This window comes from Alexandromys fortis, unplaced genomic scaffold, assembly GCF_014885135.2.
Source record: "Alexandromys fortis isolate MF-2015 unplaced genomic scaffold, M_Fortis_MF-2015_v1.1 scaffold_42, whole genome shotgun sequence".
In the NCBI taxonomy this organism is placed as follows: Eukaryota; Metazoa; Chordata; class Mammalia; order Rodentia; family Cricetidae; genus Alexandromys; species Alexandromys fortis.
The window spans coordinates 9,159,672-9,178,606 of record NW_026067934.1 but is presented as its reverse complement, the minus strand read 5'-3'; the positions used below and the strand labels follow the sequence as shown (position 1 = coordinate 9,178,606).

Here is an 18,935-nt window from a genome sequence, read left to right as displayed (position 1 = left end):
GGAAGAAGGCAGTGAGGCAGTCGCCATGAAGCTCCGGCCCAAGGTGGATGTAGATTAGAATCTTCCCGGTAAGCCACCATCTCGTGGTGCTACACACATTAATAGAAATGGGTTAATCAAGATGTGAGAGTTAGCCAGTAAGAGGCTAGAGTTAATGGGCCAGGCAGTGTTTAAATGAATACAATTTGTGTGTTGTTATTTGGGGTGTAAAGCTGGCAGTGTGGGAGCCGGATGGGACAAAAAGCAGGCCTACTCGCCTCATCACTACACCTGACCTCTAGTGGCTTCAGCTTTTCCTTTAATCTTCAGGAAAGATTTATTTATCAAAATAACAAATAATATACCACTAGAGTGTGTTCCAAAATATTCACTGGTTATCTCTGCATGTTAGGGTTTTCATGTTTTGTTATTTTCAAAGGACTCATATATTGCTCACACATTTTGGAACATGCTGAGTTCTGTCCCATGTCATGCCCTGTCCTGCATATAAAATGTTTATATTTTATAGTTGTCAGTGACTTTAGTGACTCCCGTGTTCATAGAGGAGATACAGAGTTATAATATGGTTCGAAAGCTACGACTGATGGTTTATTACTTCATTTCTTTGGATTATGGTAATTTTGAGCTCAGTATTTAATTGGCTAGTTATGATTGCAGATGACTATGCAATCTCAATGATTCTGTCAGAGAAATGGTATCTGATAGAAATAAAAGCTTTTTTCCCCTGGTAATATGATTAGTATTCTCTTGATATATAGATATGTGTAATTATATATATTTATTCTAACAAATATATATATGGAGGTTGAGAAATGCAGGCCCATTTTTACCTTGTCTGACAGTCAGAGAGTTTGGAGATTGACAAACATAGTTGCTTGGTTCTTTTGAAGTTAAGATAGCTCCCTGCTATTCTGATGGGTGGTCAGGATATGCAAATGTACTTCTGTTCCTTCTTTTGTAACTGTGAGGTCACCTGGGGAAGGGCGGTCTTCAGCACAAAATGATCTAGAACACCTTCACTACCTAGACAACAGGATGCTAATGATTGGATGTCTCAGAGTAATAAAGCCATTGACTGTGTGAGTTATCCCTTGTATCATGTTAATAAAGTCTTTTGTTACCTGCCCCCATTTATGTTGGGTATAAAATCTGTGGAAGAATAAGCAGGCAGATTTCAGTCACTGGAATGCCCTCCCCATACTTTCTATGGTTTCTGTCCTACTATTTTTTATGCATCTTCATATTCTTTACTATATTTATAAAATTCCCACATCCCTGCCCTGGTAAGAAGTATTTTGGTCGAGGCCAGTCCTTGACGTATAACTTTATATACATACACACACATATTCTAGCCCCATCTGTCCTGTCTTTTGAGTTTTAATGACAAACTTCACATAGTACTGGTGCAGTGCATTTCCAGTGCTGATCATACTATAAACAATCAGAACGCCCGGAAGCAGCTACAGCTGTAATTCTGATGGTGAATTAAAAGATCGTGGTGCTCTAGCTGAAACTATTGCCAGTTGGATCCCTTACTAACATCCAGATAATCAAATGCAATATTTGAAGAGAGAGTAGAGCTAACGGAGACAGAATTGAGATTAGGAGTAAATACCATGAGTCCCCTTTGCCTGCTAAGGGTTCCAGCTATCCATAAGTGACTCATGACTGACTGGTTCCTTGTGACTGGTTTTGTGATTAGTGCACTGCTGCAGCAGAACTTTCTGTGTTACTGAGGGCGGTTCTGGGGTCGTGCAGGCATGTGTGTGTGTGTGTGTGTTTTCTTTTATTCTAAAATTTTCTGGGTAATATATTTCTTTTTTTTAACTTGTGTCTTTAAGAATTTGCTTGTATGTAACTATAAATTATTTTCTGTTAAACAGTGATTTAAAATGTATATTATTTAAGCTGTTGATTATAATCAGGACATACTATTACATCAAATACTCTGAATACTATGATATGGGGGCAGGGAGATTTAACCTACCTGTCTTGGCGGGATAAGAAGATTGATTCCCCAGGTGACATCCAGGAAGTTGAAGAGGTGAAAAGCTGCTTTTTGCTGTGTGGATGGCTTTGCCAAACGCAAAGGCAAGCCTGGAGGCAAAATATCCTTTGCAACCACATATCTTCTTAGAGGAGCTAAAGGGTGCCATGGGAGCTGGCATGTCTCTGTGTTAGAAGCTCTTTTGTTAAATGCCATACCCTAAGATCTGTAAAGGCACTTGAGAATTGGGAACCATTACCTGATATTTAAACTGGGCATATAAGCTAAATTTAGACATGTATTTTATCCAGTTAGTTACAGCTTACCAATGCTAGTAACTGCAAGAAGATTAAAAGGGGTATTTTAATAAGTCAAAGAATACTAGCGCACATGGGTACTCTTACCCAAGATGGTAGTGGGGTCAAAATGGCAGTTACCCATGTGTTTGTATTTTTCTAGAGCTATTTTAGTGTGGAGTTAGAAATTCTACTGATCTTAAAATGAATACACATGCACACAGAAACATAAATTGAGCATACTATGAGAACATACCAACAAAGTTACACAGACATACTGTGGCCACATTGTTCAACAGACAGACAAATAAAACACTTTTAGAAACATAATCCTGGTGTAGGTAGGTGGCAGAAGACAGGGAAGCTAAGCAAACAGCTTGAGGGGGAAGGGGAAGGGATCCAGAGTGGTCCGGTGTAGTTAGGTGGCAGAAGCCAGGAGAGTGGAAGGACAGGAAACAGATTTGTTTTATAAAATCCCAGAGTGAGAAAAACAGCAAATAGCTAGAGAGCAGGGAGAAGGGAGTGGCCCGGAGCGTGACAGAAGCACGTGTCTTGCTTATTTTACGTTGCTCGTTATATAGCCCCAGTTTAAAAGGAATTTTGTAAAAGGCTGCCCAAGGGCTTTTGAGTAAATGGCTTGGAATCGCAAGAACTCATTAGAAGCCCATGCCTATTGGGACTCAAGCATGTGGCAATGTGTCTATTGGACAGTGCTCTTGAGTCAAAACGAGTGCATGAGAAATGAGTGGCGGATGTCTCCAAACACCCAGGTCTCATCTCAGCTAAGTCCGGCTTAGCTGTGTGGGTCTGGCGTTTGGCATGGCTGCTACTTCATCAGAAAGCCCAAAAATCGACAAAAAATAAAGGTGCGCAAAAGGGCCCCCAGAGACTGGCCACGTACTCCAAAAGGGGAACTCACCGAGTTGAAGCCAATGTTAGCCTGGCGGAGAGCTTGCGAGAAGGGCATTTTCCCAGCACACGATGCTGGGCCTATGGGAAAAACAGACCCCCTGGGTGGAAACCTCCATATATTAGGGATATTCCTAAAATGAGCCTCTCCGCTTATGCAAATAATTTCAATCAGATCAAATTAGACTGAATAAAAGATGCCCACATTTGCTGCTGCGCTCCCTGGTGGCTGGGAGAGCATGGAGAGAGAGAGAGAGAGAGAGAGAGAGAGAGAGAGAGAGAGAGAGAGAGAGAGAGAGAGAGAGAGAGAGAGAGAGAGAGAGAGAGAGAGANGAGAGAGAGAGAGAGAGAGAGAGAGAGAGAGAGAGAGAGAGAGAGAGAGAGAGAGAGAGAGAGCGAGCGAGCAGGGGACCACACAGTACCCAAAGACCACGTGTTCCTTTTCTGGGCAGTAGCCTAAATAGCCTGTGGGAGTGGTCCACCACTTGGCAGGCTTTTTTTGACCCTCCCCGGGGAAGGGGGTCACCTCTAGGTGGGCTTTCCCAAAGGTGGAGTCTGGACCAAGGCAACTTTCAGGGGGAGGGGGCTTCTAAAGATGGATGCTGGGTATTACATTGGATATATCACAATTTGCTCTGAGATTTAAAAAAGGATTAGACATACTGTTATTTCAGAAATGTTAAATAAAATGCTCTATTCCTTTGCAGGTTTAATAGTGGATCCTTGAATGTTGAAGATGTTCTTACCAGCTTTGACAATACAGGAAATGTCTGTAAGTTATATGCTAACTGTAAAATGTATTCAGTGCTTTAAAAAGCAACTTTTAGTTTTTATATGCTGTTTGTTATACTTACTGTGTATATATTTCTATGTGTATGTGCACGCACACATAAATACATATATTTTTATGTATGTATATTTACACATATACATACATATAAGAAACCCTTGGTGCTGTTAGCCGTAAAACATGCCTCATAGGCGATGCATACTAAAGGGTGTGTGGCAAGGCAGTTTTCACAAAAACTTTATGGTGATGTGTGTATTTGTGTGTGTGATGGAACATAGATCGGAAGGAAGTCTGGACTCTCCAGTACTGTTCCTTTTGTTTCTTGTTTCCATTGGGACTTTTTTGGATCAAGTTGTTGGTCTGCTTCTGCTGGCTTTGGGTGATTTGCTTTTTAAAACAGATTAGATATAGAACATGTTCTTCATGATGTACTTAAAAATCCAAGGTTTTGTTTATATACTATTACAGCATATATTATATTTTCGACTAAGCCTCTGATTAATTGGTGATCTATTTCTCTGCTGAGAACTTCACTTAAGCAATTCTAAAATAATGTCATATGATGATCGAAAAGAAATCAGCCAAGAATATATCATGTCACAGTTAAATAACATGATAAGAGCTGTGTGTGTCCTCTAACTTGTTGCACAGGATACTTAGCAAAATAATGAATCAATAGTAAAATATGACCATTTCAAATTTAAAGAGAACTCAATTTTTTCTTCAGAGGAAATATATAAAAAATTATTATCTATACTTAAATGATAAAGTTTGCAACTAGAATTGTTTTACCAAATGGATGGATTTGAATTGAATAATGTATAATAATAGATATTAATTTTGTTCTATGAGCACATTTTGGTTAGCTCTTGCTTGTATAGAAAAATTATATTTTGTCACTAAGGAGTCTAATTATTCTAAAATTATCTTAAAATATTTAAAATGATGTAGGTTTCTTTTGCATGGGTAGTAATAGATTACCTTTTAGTTTATGTGTATTGGCCTTTACTGAATTCTGACTTGGGTGTACCTTGTAGTTTTGCTGGGAGCTAGGCAAGGACCGGTGAAGGGATGCTATGGTGGTAGAGTATACTGGAGTAATGTTAACTATCCTTACGTCAGCCTTGTGCACACACAGGTTTAGAACGTGATCCTGGAATATGAAGTAGAGAAGTTTTGGTTTAGTAGCCGAGAACAAGTGTTGTTTTCCTGACTCAGTGCGACCTAGGGCCACTAACTGGCAGCACTCCATGCCATAAAGGTAGTTTCCTAATGGTCCAAATTATTATTTCACATGTGAATAATGTCTTATTCTTCTTCACCATTTTCCCCACCCCCACACCCCCACGTTGTTGCGCTGATAAATGGAGAAATTGTGTGTTGAGGATGTTTCTTCCTGCTGTCTGTTGTTTGGTAGGAAACTTCAGAGTGAGCGAGACACATCTCCAATGGAATCCTCACTCAGAAGTTTGCCTTAAGCAATTTCTATAGTCTCTGTGGACTGTACTTTATTCATTTTTAAAGACTACACAGACACCAGAGAGCACCCTGTTTCTCACAACTAATACTCAATAAGTGGAAACTAGTTATTTATTTGTTTATTGCTCTGGTATCACTCCTTTTCATATTTGTTTATAAATATGAGCATTTTATGTTGTTAAGGATTAATTTAAAATAAATTTAAGTTGAAAGGAGACACCCTAAGAATTATTTTGATATTTTAAAATGAACTATTTTGATTGAACTAAAGATTAGATAAAAAGCTAAATTGCTTATCAAAATGCATTATCATAATAGAGACTTAAGAGCCTGAAAATATTGCCAAGTGGCAGGTATAGTAACAGAAGCAAGGTATATCAAGACTTCTCTTCCTATGTAACTATTTTTGGCATGCGAGTGTCTGTGGGCATGTGTGGTGTGTGTATGTATGTACGTTTCTGGGAGTGGCTGTATGTGTGTATGCATGTGTGTGGAGGCCTGAGGTTGGGGTCAGGAGCCTTCTGCTGTTGTTGGTCCCTACCTATTCACTTAAGCAAGGTCTCGTAACAGAACCCAGAGCTTGTCCATGCAGCCAGCCTAGCTACGCAGCTAGTCTTGGGGCCTTCCTGAGGGCTAGTGTCACAGTTAGAGACGGGCCACCAGGCCCAGCTGCCGCTTACATGAGTTAGAGATGGGCCACCAGGCCCAGATGCCGCTTATATGAGTTAGAGACGGGCCACCAGGCCCAGCTGCCCTTTACATGAGTTAGAGACAGGCCACCAGGCCCAGCTGCCGCTTACATGGGTTCTGGGGATTTGAACTGAGGTCCTTGTGAGTGTGCTGCAAGTACATTCTCCACCGAGTCATTGCCCGATCCTTCTGCAACATTTACTCTCTAGTGTTTGTACATGGGAGCATACTGTCTCTCATCCCTTCCTCCTGTCTTTGTTCCTGCCCCTCTTAGCTGCTCTTAGTTCCTTTTGTCCCCCTGGACAGTTCTACTTCCACGGCATAGATGCGTCTATAATTTATGTGATCATATATTTACTCTTCAAGAGAACATCTATTGAAATTTTACTTAATGGATAAATAGGTCAAGTCTTATTTCAGCATAGCAAATACTCGTTGCAGCTTTAATATAATCATCATCTTAAAGTGCTCATGGACCAAAAAGTAGTTTTTCACTTGATACTTAAGTCTTTGATGTTATTAGTGTTGCTAGGTTGCGTTTGTGAGCTGAAAGCCCAGCAGAGGGCGCTACAAGCATAAGTCTCTTTTAGAGCACAGTATAACCAGCGTGTCATGAATAATAACTAAGCTTTCTCTGTATAAACATTTGAGATGTGTTTACGTTCATTCATTTATTTCTAGTATAATGCATTTGTCAATCATTAATATAAAACTTTTCCTTATCTTTGAATGTATTTTGTTTTTGTTTGAAATGTCAGGTTTTGTCTTTCTAGCTTTAAGTAAAGGAATGGTTCTGATCCTTTAAGGCGTTGAAGTTATGCCCAGGAATACCAGTTCCTATAGAACCCGTGTGCAAATGCCAGGGGATAGTTACAGTGAGGAAAGAAGCTTCTCATGGTAGAAGTGATGGGCACCATTATACTTATGTTCTTCAACTTAATATTACTTAATAATAAACAGTTGAAATAGTTTAGAATCATGTTGTGCGTGCCCAGTGAACACAGTGCGGGTGTCATGTAGTAGCGTTATCCGTCTCATGCTCATCATATGCTTTTAGAGATAAAATGAATATTAGTTCCAGACTTTCCAAGAAGATATGGAAAAAATCTCCCTAATTTTGGGAAATAATTATAATGTAATTTTTTTAAATTTCCTAATATATTTGAAAAGAAAATAGTCTTTGTACTTGCTTTTGTTATTTATGCTTTGTATGTAAACATCCAACCTTAAAATGGTTTATAATCTTGAGATATATTCTCACTAACTGACTTTTATTCAATGTTGTAATAGGAAATTAAGATGGATTTGGTGGGCTGGATATGGTATGTAGTGGTAGTGTTTGCCTACTGTTCACAAGTACCTAGGTTTGCCTTTTCACTGCAGAAAGAAACAAAAGTTTCATGCAGAATTCATCATTTCTACATCCCGACTCATTGTGTAGGACCCCAACACTGTGTTTGTGTATTTCTTTTGGCTTTTGTGGAAAGCATACTATGTTAGTCACCTCCCTAAGGCTAGGCATATCTGTTTTATTCTTTGGTTCCCACTACTCAAGAGCATCCTTCCTGAGATACCCAGGCTGCTCTGCAGAGAGGATGTGCTCAGTACCAACCCAGGCTGTGAGCTAGGGAGAAGTGAGGCCAGTGAGAGTTGCTTCCACGTTTGGCTCAGATACCCGGCCTACAGAGAAGGGAAGCACCCAGCTGGCTTCCTGCTACTGTTTCCCTGTGGGCAGAATTTTCTTTCTTTCCTGCCAGTCCCCCTGACCTCTCATCAGAGAAGCCCCACTGTGTTCCTTTTCTCTAATGCCCCTTTTTCTAAACTTATCCCTTTCTTCTACTGAAATGAATTTTCTTTGTTTTTGTTTTTTGGGTTTTTTTTTTTTTTTTGGAGGCAGGGTCTTTCTTTATAGTCTAGTCTGTCCTGAAACTCACTCTGTTGACCAGGCTGGACTCGAACTCACAGAGATCTGCCTGCCCCTCCTCCCAAGTGCTGGGATTACAGACATGTGCCACCAATACCCAGCTCACTTGCATATTCTTAAAGTGTACTCTCTTTTGACAGCCTGAATAGATGAATCAATATTTCCCATATCATTTATTGCATGTTCACAGAACATATATACATATAAGTAGTGTGTGTATAATTTAATAATTTAATTTAATAATAATTCTACACTAAGTAGGAATATAGAAATAATGAGAATTCAGAAATAATTTTATAAATGTAGACTTTTATATAATATTTATGTTATCACATATTATATGTAATGTATATTAGCCAAGTTGTTTTATATTATTGCAATATTTTCCTGCTAGTCAGAATTTTTGCAATAACTAAAAATGTTTCAGCTTCATTTTAGAGACTATAGAGTAAAACCTGTTCTGCCGTTCTTTCAGTTTTTTTCCTGCTTCTGCTTGGGTTGTGAGAGGATCCTGTGATTGGTAGATGTCTCCTGGGCTTCTTGAACATTTTTGTAGACCTTCTTCCTTACAGAGCACACCTGAACTTTTAACGCATACAGCTCTAGCCTTTTCCTGCATTCTTTCTACTTGTCTGGCAGGATCTGTTTTAGGAGGTGCCTAACTTGGATCTTTTTTAGACTAGTAATCAAATATTTACCAGAGGGAATATTCTTATTAAGATTTTTATCTACTCATTTTTATCAACGTTTAAGAAACCAAAGGGAACATTATGGAAATACAGTATGAATTTTTAGTTTTCATGTTGCTTTATTATTTTGGTATATAGAGTATATACTCTGCAGAAGATTACCAAAGCTTCAGAAGGCCAGGTTGAATATAAAAATGTTTTCTTCTTCAAAGTTATGTTTAAATAGTTTTAATATATTATATACATGACATTTATAGACATACATAGCGCATGTGCTGCTGTTTATCCCATGATATAAGCCGCCTGTAGTGGAATCCAGAAGCTGGAAGTGGAGCAGGGGAAGCCCATCAGTGGGAAAATGAAAAGCTCAATGGGCAATTCTAGCTGACTGTTTCCCCGGGACCTTCCCAGTCAGTTCTGCTGGGTGATAGTGGCTGCTGCCCTGGAGAAGGGCTGCTGTCTCTGCTGCCTTATAATCTCAGCCAGGCACATCTATCGTGGGCCAGTCTCCTTAGGAACAATATATAAACACATATATGATTTCTGTATGAATTACATGGTCATCCTATATCTACTCAATGTGTGTTTTGTGACCTATGTCCATCCATGCTTTATATGTCTATGCACACACACATCTATATTTAAGTAAAGTTGATTAATTAAGAAATAAGAAATTTTGGGCTGGAGAGATGGCTCAGTGGTTAAGAGCATTGCCTGCTCTTCCAAAGGTCCTGAGTTCAATTCCCAGCAACCACATGGTGGCTCACAACCATCCGTAAAGAGGTCTGGCGCCCTCTTCTGGCCGTCAGGCATACACACAGACAGAATATTGTATACATAATAAATAAATAAATATTTTTAAAAAAAAGAAATAAGAAATTTTGGGCTTTTCTAGGTCACTTTGTAGTAATGTTTCATTTGTACTTTAATAAATAAAGTTTGCCTGAAGATCAGAGAGTAAAACAGCCCCACAGGTCAGCCTTACAGACCAGGCAGTGGTAATCCCAGTAGCCACACTAGTTTGCCATAGGAACCAGTGCATGCCTTTAATCCCAGTGGTGCACACCTTTAATCCCAGCCCTAGAGAGGAATATAAAACAGGAGGGGCAGCTCACAGACAGTCTCATCCTGAGAATCCGGGAGGCAGGATCTCCATTTCAGACTGAGGTAGAGGTAAAAGCCAGTGGCTGACTCTTCAGGTTGAACCCCAGTTTCTATCTCTGGGTTTTTATTATTCGAATTACATCACTCACTATTCTGTTTTAAAAGGTGTCATCATGGGAAGTATATGTGAAATTAGGATTTCGCTGCACGAGTCATTTGTTACTCCTAAGAAGCACTCACTACCTTGTACCATGATGAACATATCAGATGTTAAGGCCTATGTGATTATAAATACTGTATTTTTATTAGTAATGTTGGTATCATTATTCTTGAACTTCTTTAGTTCTTTGATTATTAAAAAGTAATACAAGGTAGTAGGTACTTTTCCTGTCTAAAGATTTCACATGACCTTATGATATGCAAACACAACGCTGAGCGATCGTAACTGAAACAGTATGGCACTCATGCATCAACACTGCAAATCACTGATTTAGAGCAGTGTAGAGGATTCTCACAGATGTCAGCATCTGGGACTCGTGACCAAGATGGAATATCAGTGACTGGAAAGGATTTTTTTAAAATCAATACTTTTGAGAACACTTAACTAGGTATTAAAAATAACAAAGCCAACTTCCCTCCTTTATTCTTTATCAGAATACATTCAAGCTGGAGAAAATACCTAATCGGAAGCTGACATTACCATATATTTTAGATGAATCCATTTGTTATATTGAGACAGGGATGCCCTTCTAAATGTAATCCAAACCCCTGGGATTTACAGATTAATAAATAGGTTGACTAAAAGTTTAAGGAGACTTCTTTAAAGAAGCAGCATCAATAAACTGGGCGGTGGTTGCACACACCTTTAATCCCCACACTCGGGATGCAGAGGCGGGCGAACTTTTGGGGTTGGGGCCAGCCTGGTCTAAGGAGTGGGTTCCGGGACAGCCAGAGCTGTACAGAGAAGAAACCCTGTCTTGGGGGCAGAGTGCAGCATCAAGGAGTTGGAGAGTCAGTGACGAATGGCATCAGCTTACGTCGGCATATGATGGCATGATGTCTATGCTGACAGGTGTATTCTCTAGAGAGAGCTCTCGGGATTAGCAGCAGCAGGAGGCCAGCTGCAGACCAGCATGCGATAGTTTACTATTACAGAGGTGGTCTGGCAGTTTGTTTAACAATTTTTTTTGTTTATTTTTGTCTTTCTAGACAGAATTTCTCTGGGTAGCCCTGGCTGTCCTGAAACTTGCTCTGTAGATCAGGCTGGCCTTGAACTCACAGAGATCCACCTGCCTCTGCTTCCGGAGTGCTGGGATTAAAGGCGTGTGCCACCACTGCCTGGCTTGTTTAGCAATTTTAAGTATCTAGTGTTTTGCTATTTCCTTTCTGAAAAACAATGACACTATTTTATAAAGCTATAAGTAAAGGGATGCACTGTAGCACAATGAATGTTGAAATTTAATTTTAGGTGACTTGTTAATAATGGATACCCCATGCAATGGAATACTATATAGCTGTGGACAATCTCTAAAACATATTGAGTTAAAAATGAGTGCAGTAGAGGCTGGAGAGATGGCTCAGCAGTCAAGAGCACTGACGGCTCTTCCAGAAGTCCTGAGTTCAATTTTCAGCACCTACATGGCAGTTTACAAATGTTTTTAACTAAAGTACCATGGGATTTCATGCCCTCTTCAGGTGGGCAGACAAAACATTTATAAAAATAAATAGGTCTTAAAAAATTTCAGTACAGCCGGGCGATGGTGGCGCACGCCTTTAATCCCAGCACTCAGGAGGCAGAGGCAGGCAGATCTCTGTGAGTTCGAGACCAGCCTGGTCTACAGAGCTAGTTCCAGGACAGGCTCCAAAGCCACAGAGAAACCCTGTCTCGAAAAAAAAAAAATTCAGTACAGTAAATGTGTAAACCAGGTAAGAGATATTTAGAAGATACCGCTTTTTAAATGCATCCTTTGCATTTCCATTTGAAATACTAGGGAATTGGAAGAAGAATTTAAATTTCTCTTTATAATGTAGTTTTTGCATTTTTATTTGAAACATGGAGCTGGTAGGTTCCTCTTTGAAAATAGAAGGCGGTGTTATAGAAAGGACTTAAACGCAGCTGTGGTGCTTGCTAGGCTTTCATCAGTGAGTCAGGACAGAAAGGTAGCCTGTGACTGTCATGTCTGCTTTAAGTGTCTCACCATGCTCTGTGCCGGGATGTGCCAGGCACGTCGTCCTCCGCCCAGCACCTGCTGAATAACAGTCCTTTCTGCCTCTTCTTTAAATGGCGGCTGTTGGTTTTCTTCATTCCATCCGGTGTTTATCAGTTCCATTGTAAATATTACCCCAGTGGATAAACTTAACTTCTTAAGAGGCGCGGGGGGGGGGGGGGGGGGGGGAAGCTGATATGCAGAAGGTGGCAAGCTGCTTTAAAGGCTTAGTGAGTGAGCACCCAGGAATTTAGAACCCTTCTACTATCTTTCCTGAAAGTTTCTTCTCCCGCAGTGGTGAGAAGCGGATTTTAAAGTTCATGATGAGAACTGAAAACCGCAGCGCTAACTTGAGAGATAGAGAAAGTAACTTTGGCCGAGGGAAAAGAACATGAGCCGTGGATTGTCTCCAAGGAGCCCATGAAAAGTCACTGGAAAAATGGGCTCTCTGGGGTTTCTAAGCCTGTAGTTGATATTCTAATGGATGGGGGTCTGGGGAGCGAGGCTGGTAGAGAAAGAGAGTGCAGCTTTTTTGAATAGTCTTTAACCAAATGGCCCCTTTGTTTTATTTCTTTCTTTCTTTCTCCTGAGAAGTACTGCTCTTTGTGATAATAATATAGCAGTGATCATGGTTTGTGATCCTGACATAGCCTTTCCTTTCCTCAAAGGTGGCTTATGGCCATGGTGATATTTTAAAATTGCTTACATAAACAGCACACAGAGAGCTCGACTGAAAGAATACTCATGTCTTCAGCTAAGTTATTTTTGTCACAGGCAACCTTTCTACAGAGCATTGTGGATACATGGGCGTTTGTGTGGCCTGGGCGCACTGTACTATGCTATGAATTCTTGATGTGAAGAAAGCAGTTAATGGCTGAGTGCATTGATTGTTTGTGTTGTATGTGCTTTGCTTTCTCCCCTCCACTCCCAACGTTTAATCTGAATATTTGAGTTGAGTCCTGGGGAGGTGGGAAGGAATGAAGAAAAGATTCAAATCGTCCTGTCCGTGTGCATGAGTGTGAAAATGTGGATGAATTATGTATATTGTAGATGGTCCGTATGCTCATTCTCATGTTTGCTTGAGTATGCTGGAGTAGCTGGAACCTTCCCTGTAGGTGGTAAATACATGGTGTGTTTGAAGTCTTTGTCCTTCTGGAATGTTGAAGGCCAGGTGTTTGTGTCACTGGCATCCCTGACAATTGTCATGACTTGCTGTTTGACTGAAAGATGTGCTGGATCTCAGACTCAGAACTTCGACTGATAGGATTTTGCTTAATCGTGGGCTTTGTTATTTTTTATTTGAGTATTTTATTTAGAACACAATAGAGGGTTGGTGAATTGTCCCCATGTACAGCTAAGACATGCAAAAGAGTTAGGAAAACCACAAGCCCTCTTTTCCTCTGGCTTCCTTTAAAAGAGAAATTAGAGCAATGAGCAGTGTCTACAGAGAGGGAAGCCTTCATTCCTATGACCCATTCTGATCTTTCTGTTTTTATATTGTACAGTTTTAATTACAAATCAGTGCTCAATTATGTACCATATATAAGCTATAGTTCTTATTTATCTTCAAAAATAAAATTTAACCACCTTGATTGCTGTGAGGTTGTGCAATGTTTGTAAAATCTATGGTTTGGTCTCAGAGGGTGTGCACTCAGTGACGAGATTGTCAGATGACTTGTGTATTTTACTTTTCTTGGTTAAGTGACACAGAGGCCACGCCCAGCTCTCTTTTACCCCGCCCCCATCTCCTGCCATCTTCATTTTGCTAGCTTTGGGTCTGGACTTACTAAACTTAACATGCCACACAGAAAAGCAATTCCAGTCCTTGCATTTCCTTCTCCTTTCCTCTGATTTGCTGTCACCAAACATGGAACAAACCTGCCGAGGGAAGCTCTGCCATGGAGGCTGCGGAGCCTGGGTGGACAGAGGAAGCTGACCAGGTTCTCTAAGGAAGGCTGATTACACAGCCTTGTTCATCTAGCACTGCCGTAACTGTGGTTAGCATGACAGGAGGAGTGCCTCATTCTACAAAGGGGTCCACTTTTGATCTGTAGTTTTCTGTGTGTGTTTAGAAGCCAAGGGAGGAAATGTTAAAAGATTCCATTTATTATTTATATCTAGGCACACCTCTGTATCCTACTACAGTTCTTTGAATAGGACCAGGCCCAAGGGGGTATTCAGAATGTATTGATTTATCTGAATCCTCAGTCACATTTAAATTAATCCATTCTTCCTGTACATTCTTTTTGTATTTGATTGATTATTCTATACAATAGGTAAGTTTAGGTCTAAATTTTATAGAAAATACACTATATACCCCCAATGAATAGAAGCTGAATTTAGAACATATATTTTGTATAACTAATACAATAATTAAAAAATATTACCAAGATGTTAAAGTAGGGAGAATTCATGTGCTCTAGGTTTTCAGGGTTTTTTTTTTTTTTTTTTTTTTTTTTGGAGAGAGCATGTAGTCTAGTGGCCCAAGTCCGAGCTCACATCCATGATACTCATTATCTGGAGAGACCATGCTCTGGATTCTATTCTTCCTCTAACCAGTGGACATTTGAGGTTTCAGCCTCACTCTCCTCTATAGATGTGGAAGCATTTAAGACACATTTAGTTTGTGTATTTTTCAGATCATTTAATTATTTACCTGAGTAGTCAACTTTCATTAGTCATTTTATTTATTAAAGACAATGAAATAAAATATTTGCAAACAGTTTTGGTGATACCTTTTTTAACTTCACAGGTTAAAACCTAATCCTTTTGAAAATATTACCCCCATATTATCTGAAAATAGCAAGAGCTATCAGCAAATATTTATATTAGTCTATTTAACAAAAATCTAAGCCAATACTCAAAAATATTTTCCAACAGCCAAGTATTTTAAAGAAAACATGTGTTTTAAAATTTGCTTGTTTGAGCTAAATTTGTGAATATATTTTAAAAATAAATATAGAACTGCAGAAGAGCAACGAAAGGAAATTTAAGTATTGGTGAGTATGTGTGTGCATGTTTACATATATGTGAATATGTATATATATATTTCAGATATACTTCATCACATAGTTAACTTGATCTTCATTTATCTTTTCTATCTTATTTGTAGATTGGAAAAGAAAGAGCAATCTCAACAAATGTTTGTTAAGTACCTCTTATGTGCTGTCCTGCATTTTCAGTTCTCAAATGATCTCTCAGCCTTGACTGAACTGCTACAAAGGAATAAAACGTTCTTTCTACATATGTGGAAGAAACTACTGTATTAAAATCTGGATCAGTTTCAGTGTTTGATGCATCCAGGTACTTGGATGGTTTCTATGAACTATGTTTTAAATCTCACCAGCAAGCATCATTTTAAAAATCAATGTAAAATAATCACATTGCTTCATCAGTGAAGGGTTTGCCCTGCTGTACTGGCCGAATGGGTCAGCTTACTCTCGTGACACACAGTAAGACCTTCAGTGGCGTGCGCATTCTATCTCAGGGCATGATTTTATTTGTATATCTTTAAGGTTACTACATTTTCCATTAAAGTAGCTCCATGCAGAGCGTCAATTTCACAGTCAGTCTCGAGTTTTTCCTGGAGCCTCTGACCATTGGTCCCCAGGATCGCTAGAAACCCCCGTCTTCTCGGGGTTCATCACATCTCCTTTGTACAACAATACACTGTATTTTCTAGAAATTAATAAGCTGAGTCTTATTTAATATTTCTCTTCCCCACTTTTTGCTTTAAATGAAACCTGTTATTTCTCCCGTGGGACCTGAGCGTCTCCTTCCTGGTGTTCTAAATTGTATAATATAATCTGGCATGGTTCTATTTTCAAACACTTTATTGGCCATCTAGTCGACACCTTAAATTTACTTTTAAATAGACTACATAGTATTCTTGTCAAATCTACATTAGAAAAAATATTTCCCATTTTAACATATTAACAAAGCTTTGTATAGGCTTTAGAAATTGTTTCTTATTTCTAAATTCTGTGGCTCTCAAGATTCAGTTTAAATGTCATTCACCTCCTCTCTAAAACCTTTTCTGACTCCACTGAGTTGAAGTCTGCCAGTCTGTGTCCACCTGCAGACCTTCCAAATTTAAAATTCCTTGTGGTAGGGGTTGGTCAGACAGGTGAGGAACTAAGTAAGGCACTAATGACTTAATTTCAGTCTCCAGAACCCACATGGCAGAAGGAATGAACCGACCTTATCAAGTTGTCCTGTGACCCCCACATGCACCAGCACATGCACGTATGTGCGCGTACACACGGACATACATCCAAAATAAGTACAAAATGTAAATAAATTAAAATTCATCAAAATAGTCTTGTATGATGAGATCAAGAAGTACACATAATTATGTCATAGGTGTTCTCCCCGAGAACAGGCATTTTGTATAATACACCATATCTTGAACATTCTGGACAGATTCTCTGGGCCTGTCTGTTTTTATCAATGGCAACTATTTTCCAGTTGAAAAGTGGGAAGCAATAATATTCATCTGACCAGTTTTCTCTTAAAGCCATTTCCATAATGACAATAATGATTTTTATTTCAGTCACTCCTGATAATAAAAATTGAAGAAATAAAAAAATCTAAAGACAAAAAAAAATCCATCAAAATATATTGTAATCATGTGTAAATTACTTAGACTGTCAACCCCTGGGGGCTTATAGTTTTTTGTGTATGTATATTTATATAACTGCTTAATATACAGAGATTGATCAATAAGTATTTTGTGGGTTAATGACATGAATATCCAAAAGAGAAAACCACAATTTAAATAATTAAATTATTTAATTAATTAGTTTATTTTTGTTAAAAAAGCATTTTTCATTAAATGCTTCTTGATATTAGTTAAATGGCTAAGAGGTGACAGACCATGGTTCTTTAACATAGCTCTAACATGTTCATCTACAATAGTTTACTTTATAATTTAAATAGCCTTTGTCTCGAGTGAATTTGAAGTTTCATTTCATAGCGCTCCGTTTCTAGGAACGCATCCTTATTTGTATCACTTATACATGTATGTGTACATCACACAATTCTATATTCAAGTGATAGTTTACTCCTATATAAAAAGAAATAATTGTGCTCTTCTTACATATTGGTGATAGTCTCCCTCCAGTATCTCTTGCTGGAAGAGCACTAAGTGGCTATTCATGTACGTTTTGATCAGTGCAATGTATTGTAAGCCACTGGCTCTAAAATACATTCAAATGGCATGCCCTATTCCTCATGAATTGCTTTTTTTTTGCTTAAATTTCCCACTCAGACCACCAGCAATCCCTTAAGTACTTTCCCTACCTGCTAATGCCAGCTTTTAAAAATCTACTTAATGTTCCTCCTTTCTTCTCTTTGTCGCCTCTGTCACTTAATACACCTCTGTGCCTGACCGACATTGTTCCTTCTCTAGGTTTTTATGCTTTTAGGATGATTTTCCTCCTGGTCCCTTTTTTCTACTGTTTTGGATGTGTTGATTCTGTTTCTCCATTGCTAAGAGCTTAGTGGGAGCTGGAAGTGAATATCATAGGCGACTTTAAAAGTTTTCCTCGTAACTATTAAGAATGTAAATGAAGACAGTCACTACATAACTAGTGTTCCAGAAAGGACTTTAATGAACTTTTAGAGACAGAACTGAAATGAGTTGTTTAAATTTCCTAAATAGGAGGAAAAGGGGAGTATTAAGATTGGCAGCTGTTAAATTGAATGATAAGTAAATTAGGGTTCATTATTTTCTATCCTGGTTATTTTTTATTTTCTAAAATATTTTTTCCAAATACAAGACTTAGAAAGATCTAGCTGTCATTTTTATTCCTGTTAACACAGCAGCTCCTATTCTTGGTGTCTATCCTCCAGTACATACTACACACAACTACACACAGAAGCTAACTGCGGTACACACTACACACAGAAGCTAACTGCGGTAAATACTACACACAGAAGCTAACTGTGGTACACACTACACACAGAAGCTAACTGTGGTACACACTACACACAAAAGCTAATAGTGGTATTACCTGGAGTAGTAAGAAAAACAAGTGCGAGCAGTGGGAGTGTTTAAATTCCATCACCAATGGGAGTAAATCGTGGTCTGTCCACATCAGTGGATTATTAAGTACAATTAAAGGCATGAGTTAAATTTGTCTTGTATTCTGGAGAGAGACACTTAAGTTGTTATTGTTAGATGAACTGAGTGATGTATGTGTTGTAATATTTTTATAAAAAGACTCAACATAAAAAATCTCTGAAAGTATATATATGTATACATATATATATGAGTTATTTTTAAAAAGTGACACCTGAAAAGATGAGGTAGAAAAAATGCATTTTTATTTATTAATTTTTGTATTGTTTGATTTTTCCAAATATGTGTTGCTTTGGAGAAAAATGTAAATAAGTATTTTTTAAATGTAAAAATAAAATATTTAAAAAGCACTGTCAGTTCGTCTGTGATAAAACTCTTTGCTAAAAATTTCAAGAGAAGCAGACATGCATAGTGAACCAAGTGATGGATTGAATCAGATTTCCCTTCAGAAAGGAAAGCCAGTGAATTGAGAGTTCATGCTTCTGGAACCGTGACTCTTCTCAGCTTTGAGTAGAAATTACTTGCTGGAGATTAGAAGAAATAACTTGACTTTCTATTAATCATCACCCATTGCAGAAAGAGTCTTTTCTGATGACAGCTGAGAGAAGCAGTAATCATGTGATGGATATAGATATAGAAGGTAGTTTGAAGCATGTCCATTAGTAATAAACAAACATACAAATTAAGGGTTGAAGCCATTACAGCCTATGAGCTCCCAGACATTGGTTCTTGACCAGGTTTATAGTATCAGACTTGAATTCTCTCCTGTGGACCTATG

At 38.6% G+C, this 18,935-nt stretch overlaps 1 protein-coding gene across 5 annotated transcripts in view; it reads left to right on the top strand.

Annotated features, from left to right (window-relative positions):
* Camkmt (calmodulin-lysine N-methyltransferase) overlaps positions 1-18,935 on the top strand; it is a 378,918-nt gene that overhangs the window by 20,558 nt on the left and 339,425 nt on the right. For all 5 annotated transcript variants that reach the window (XM_050146077.1, XM_050146079.1, XM_050146076.1 and 2 more), the window contains exon 3: positions 3,900-3,964. In XM_050146077.1, coding sequence (XP_050002034.1) covers positions 3,900-3,964 — 65 coding nt within the window. The remainder of the gene's footprint in view (positions 1-3,899; positions 3,965-18,935) is intronic.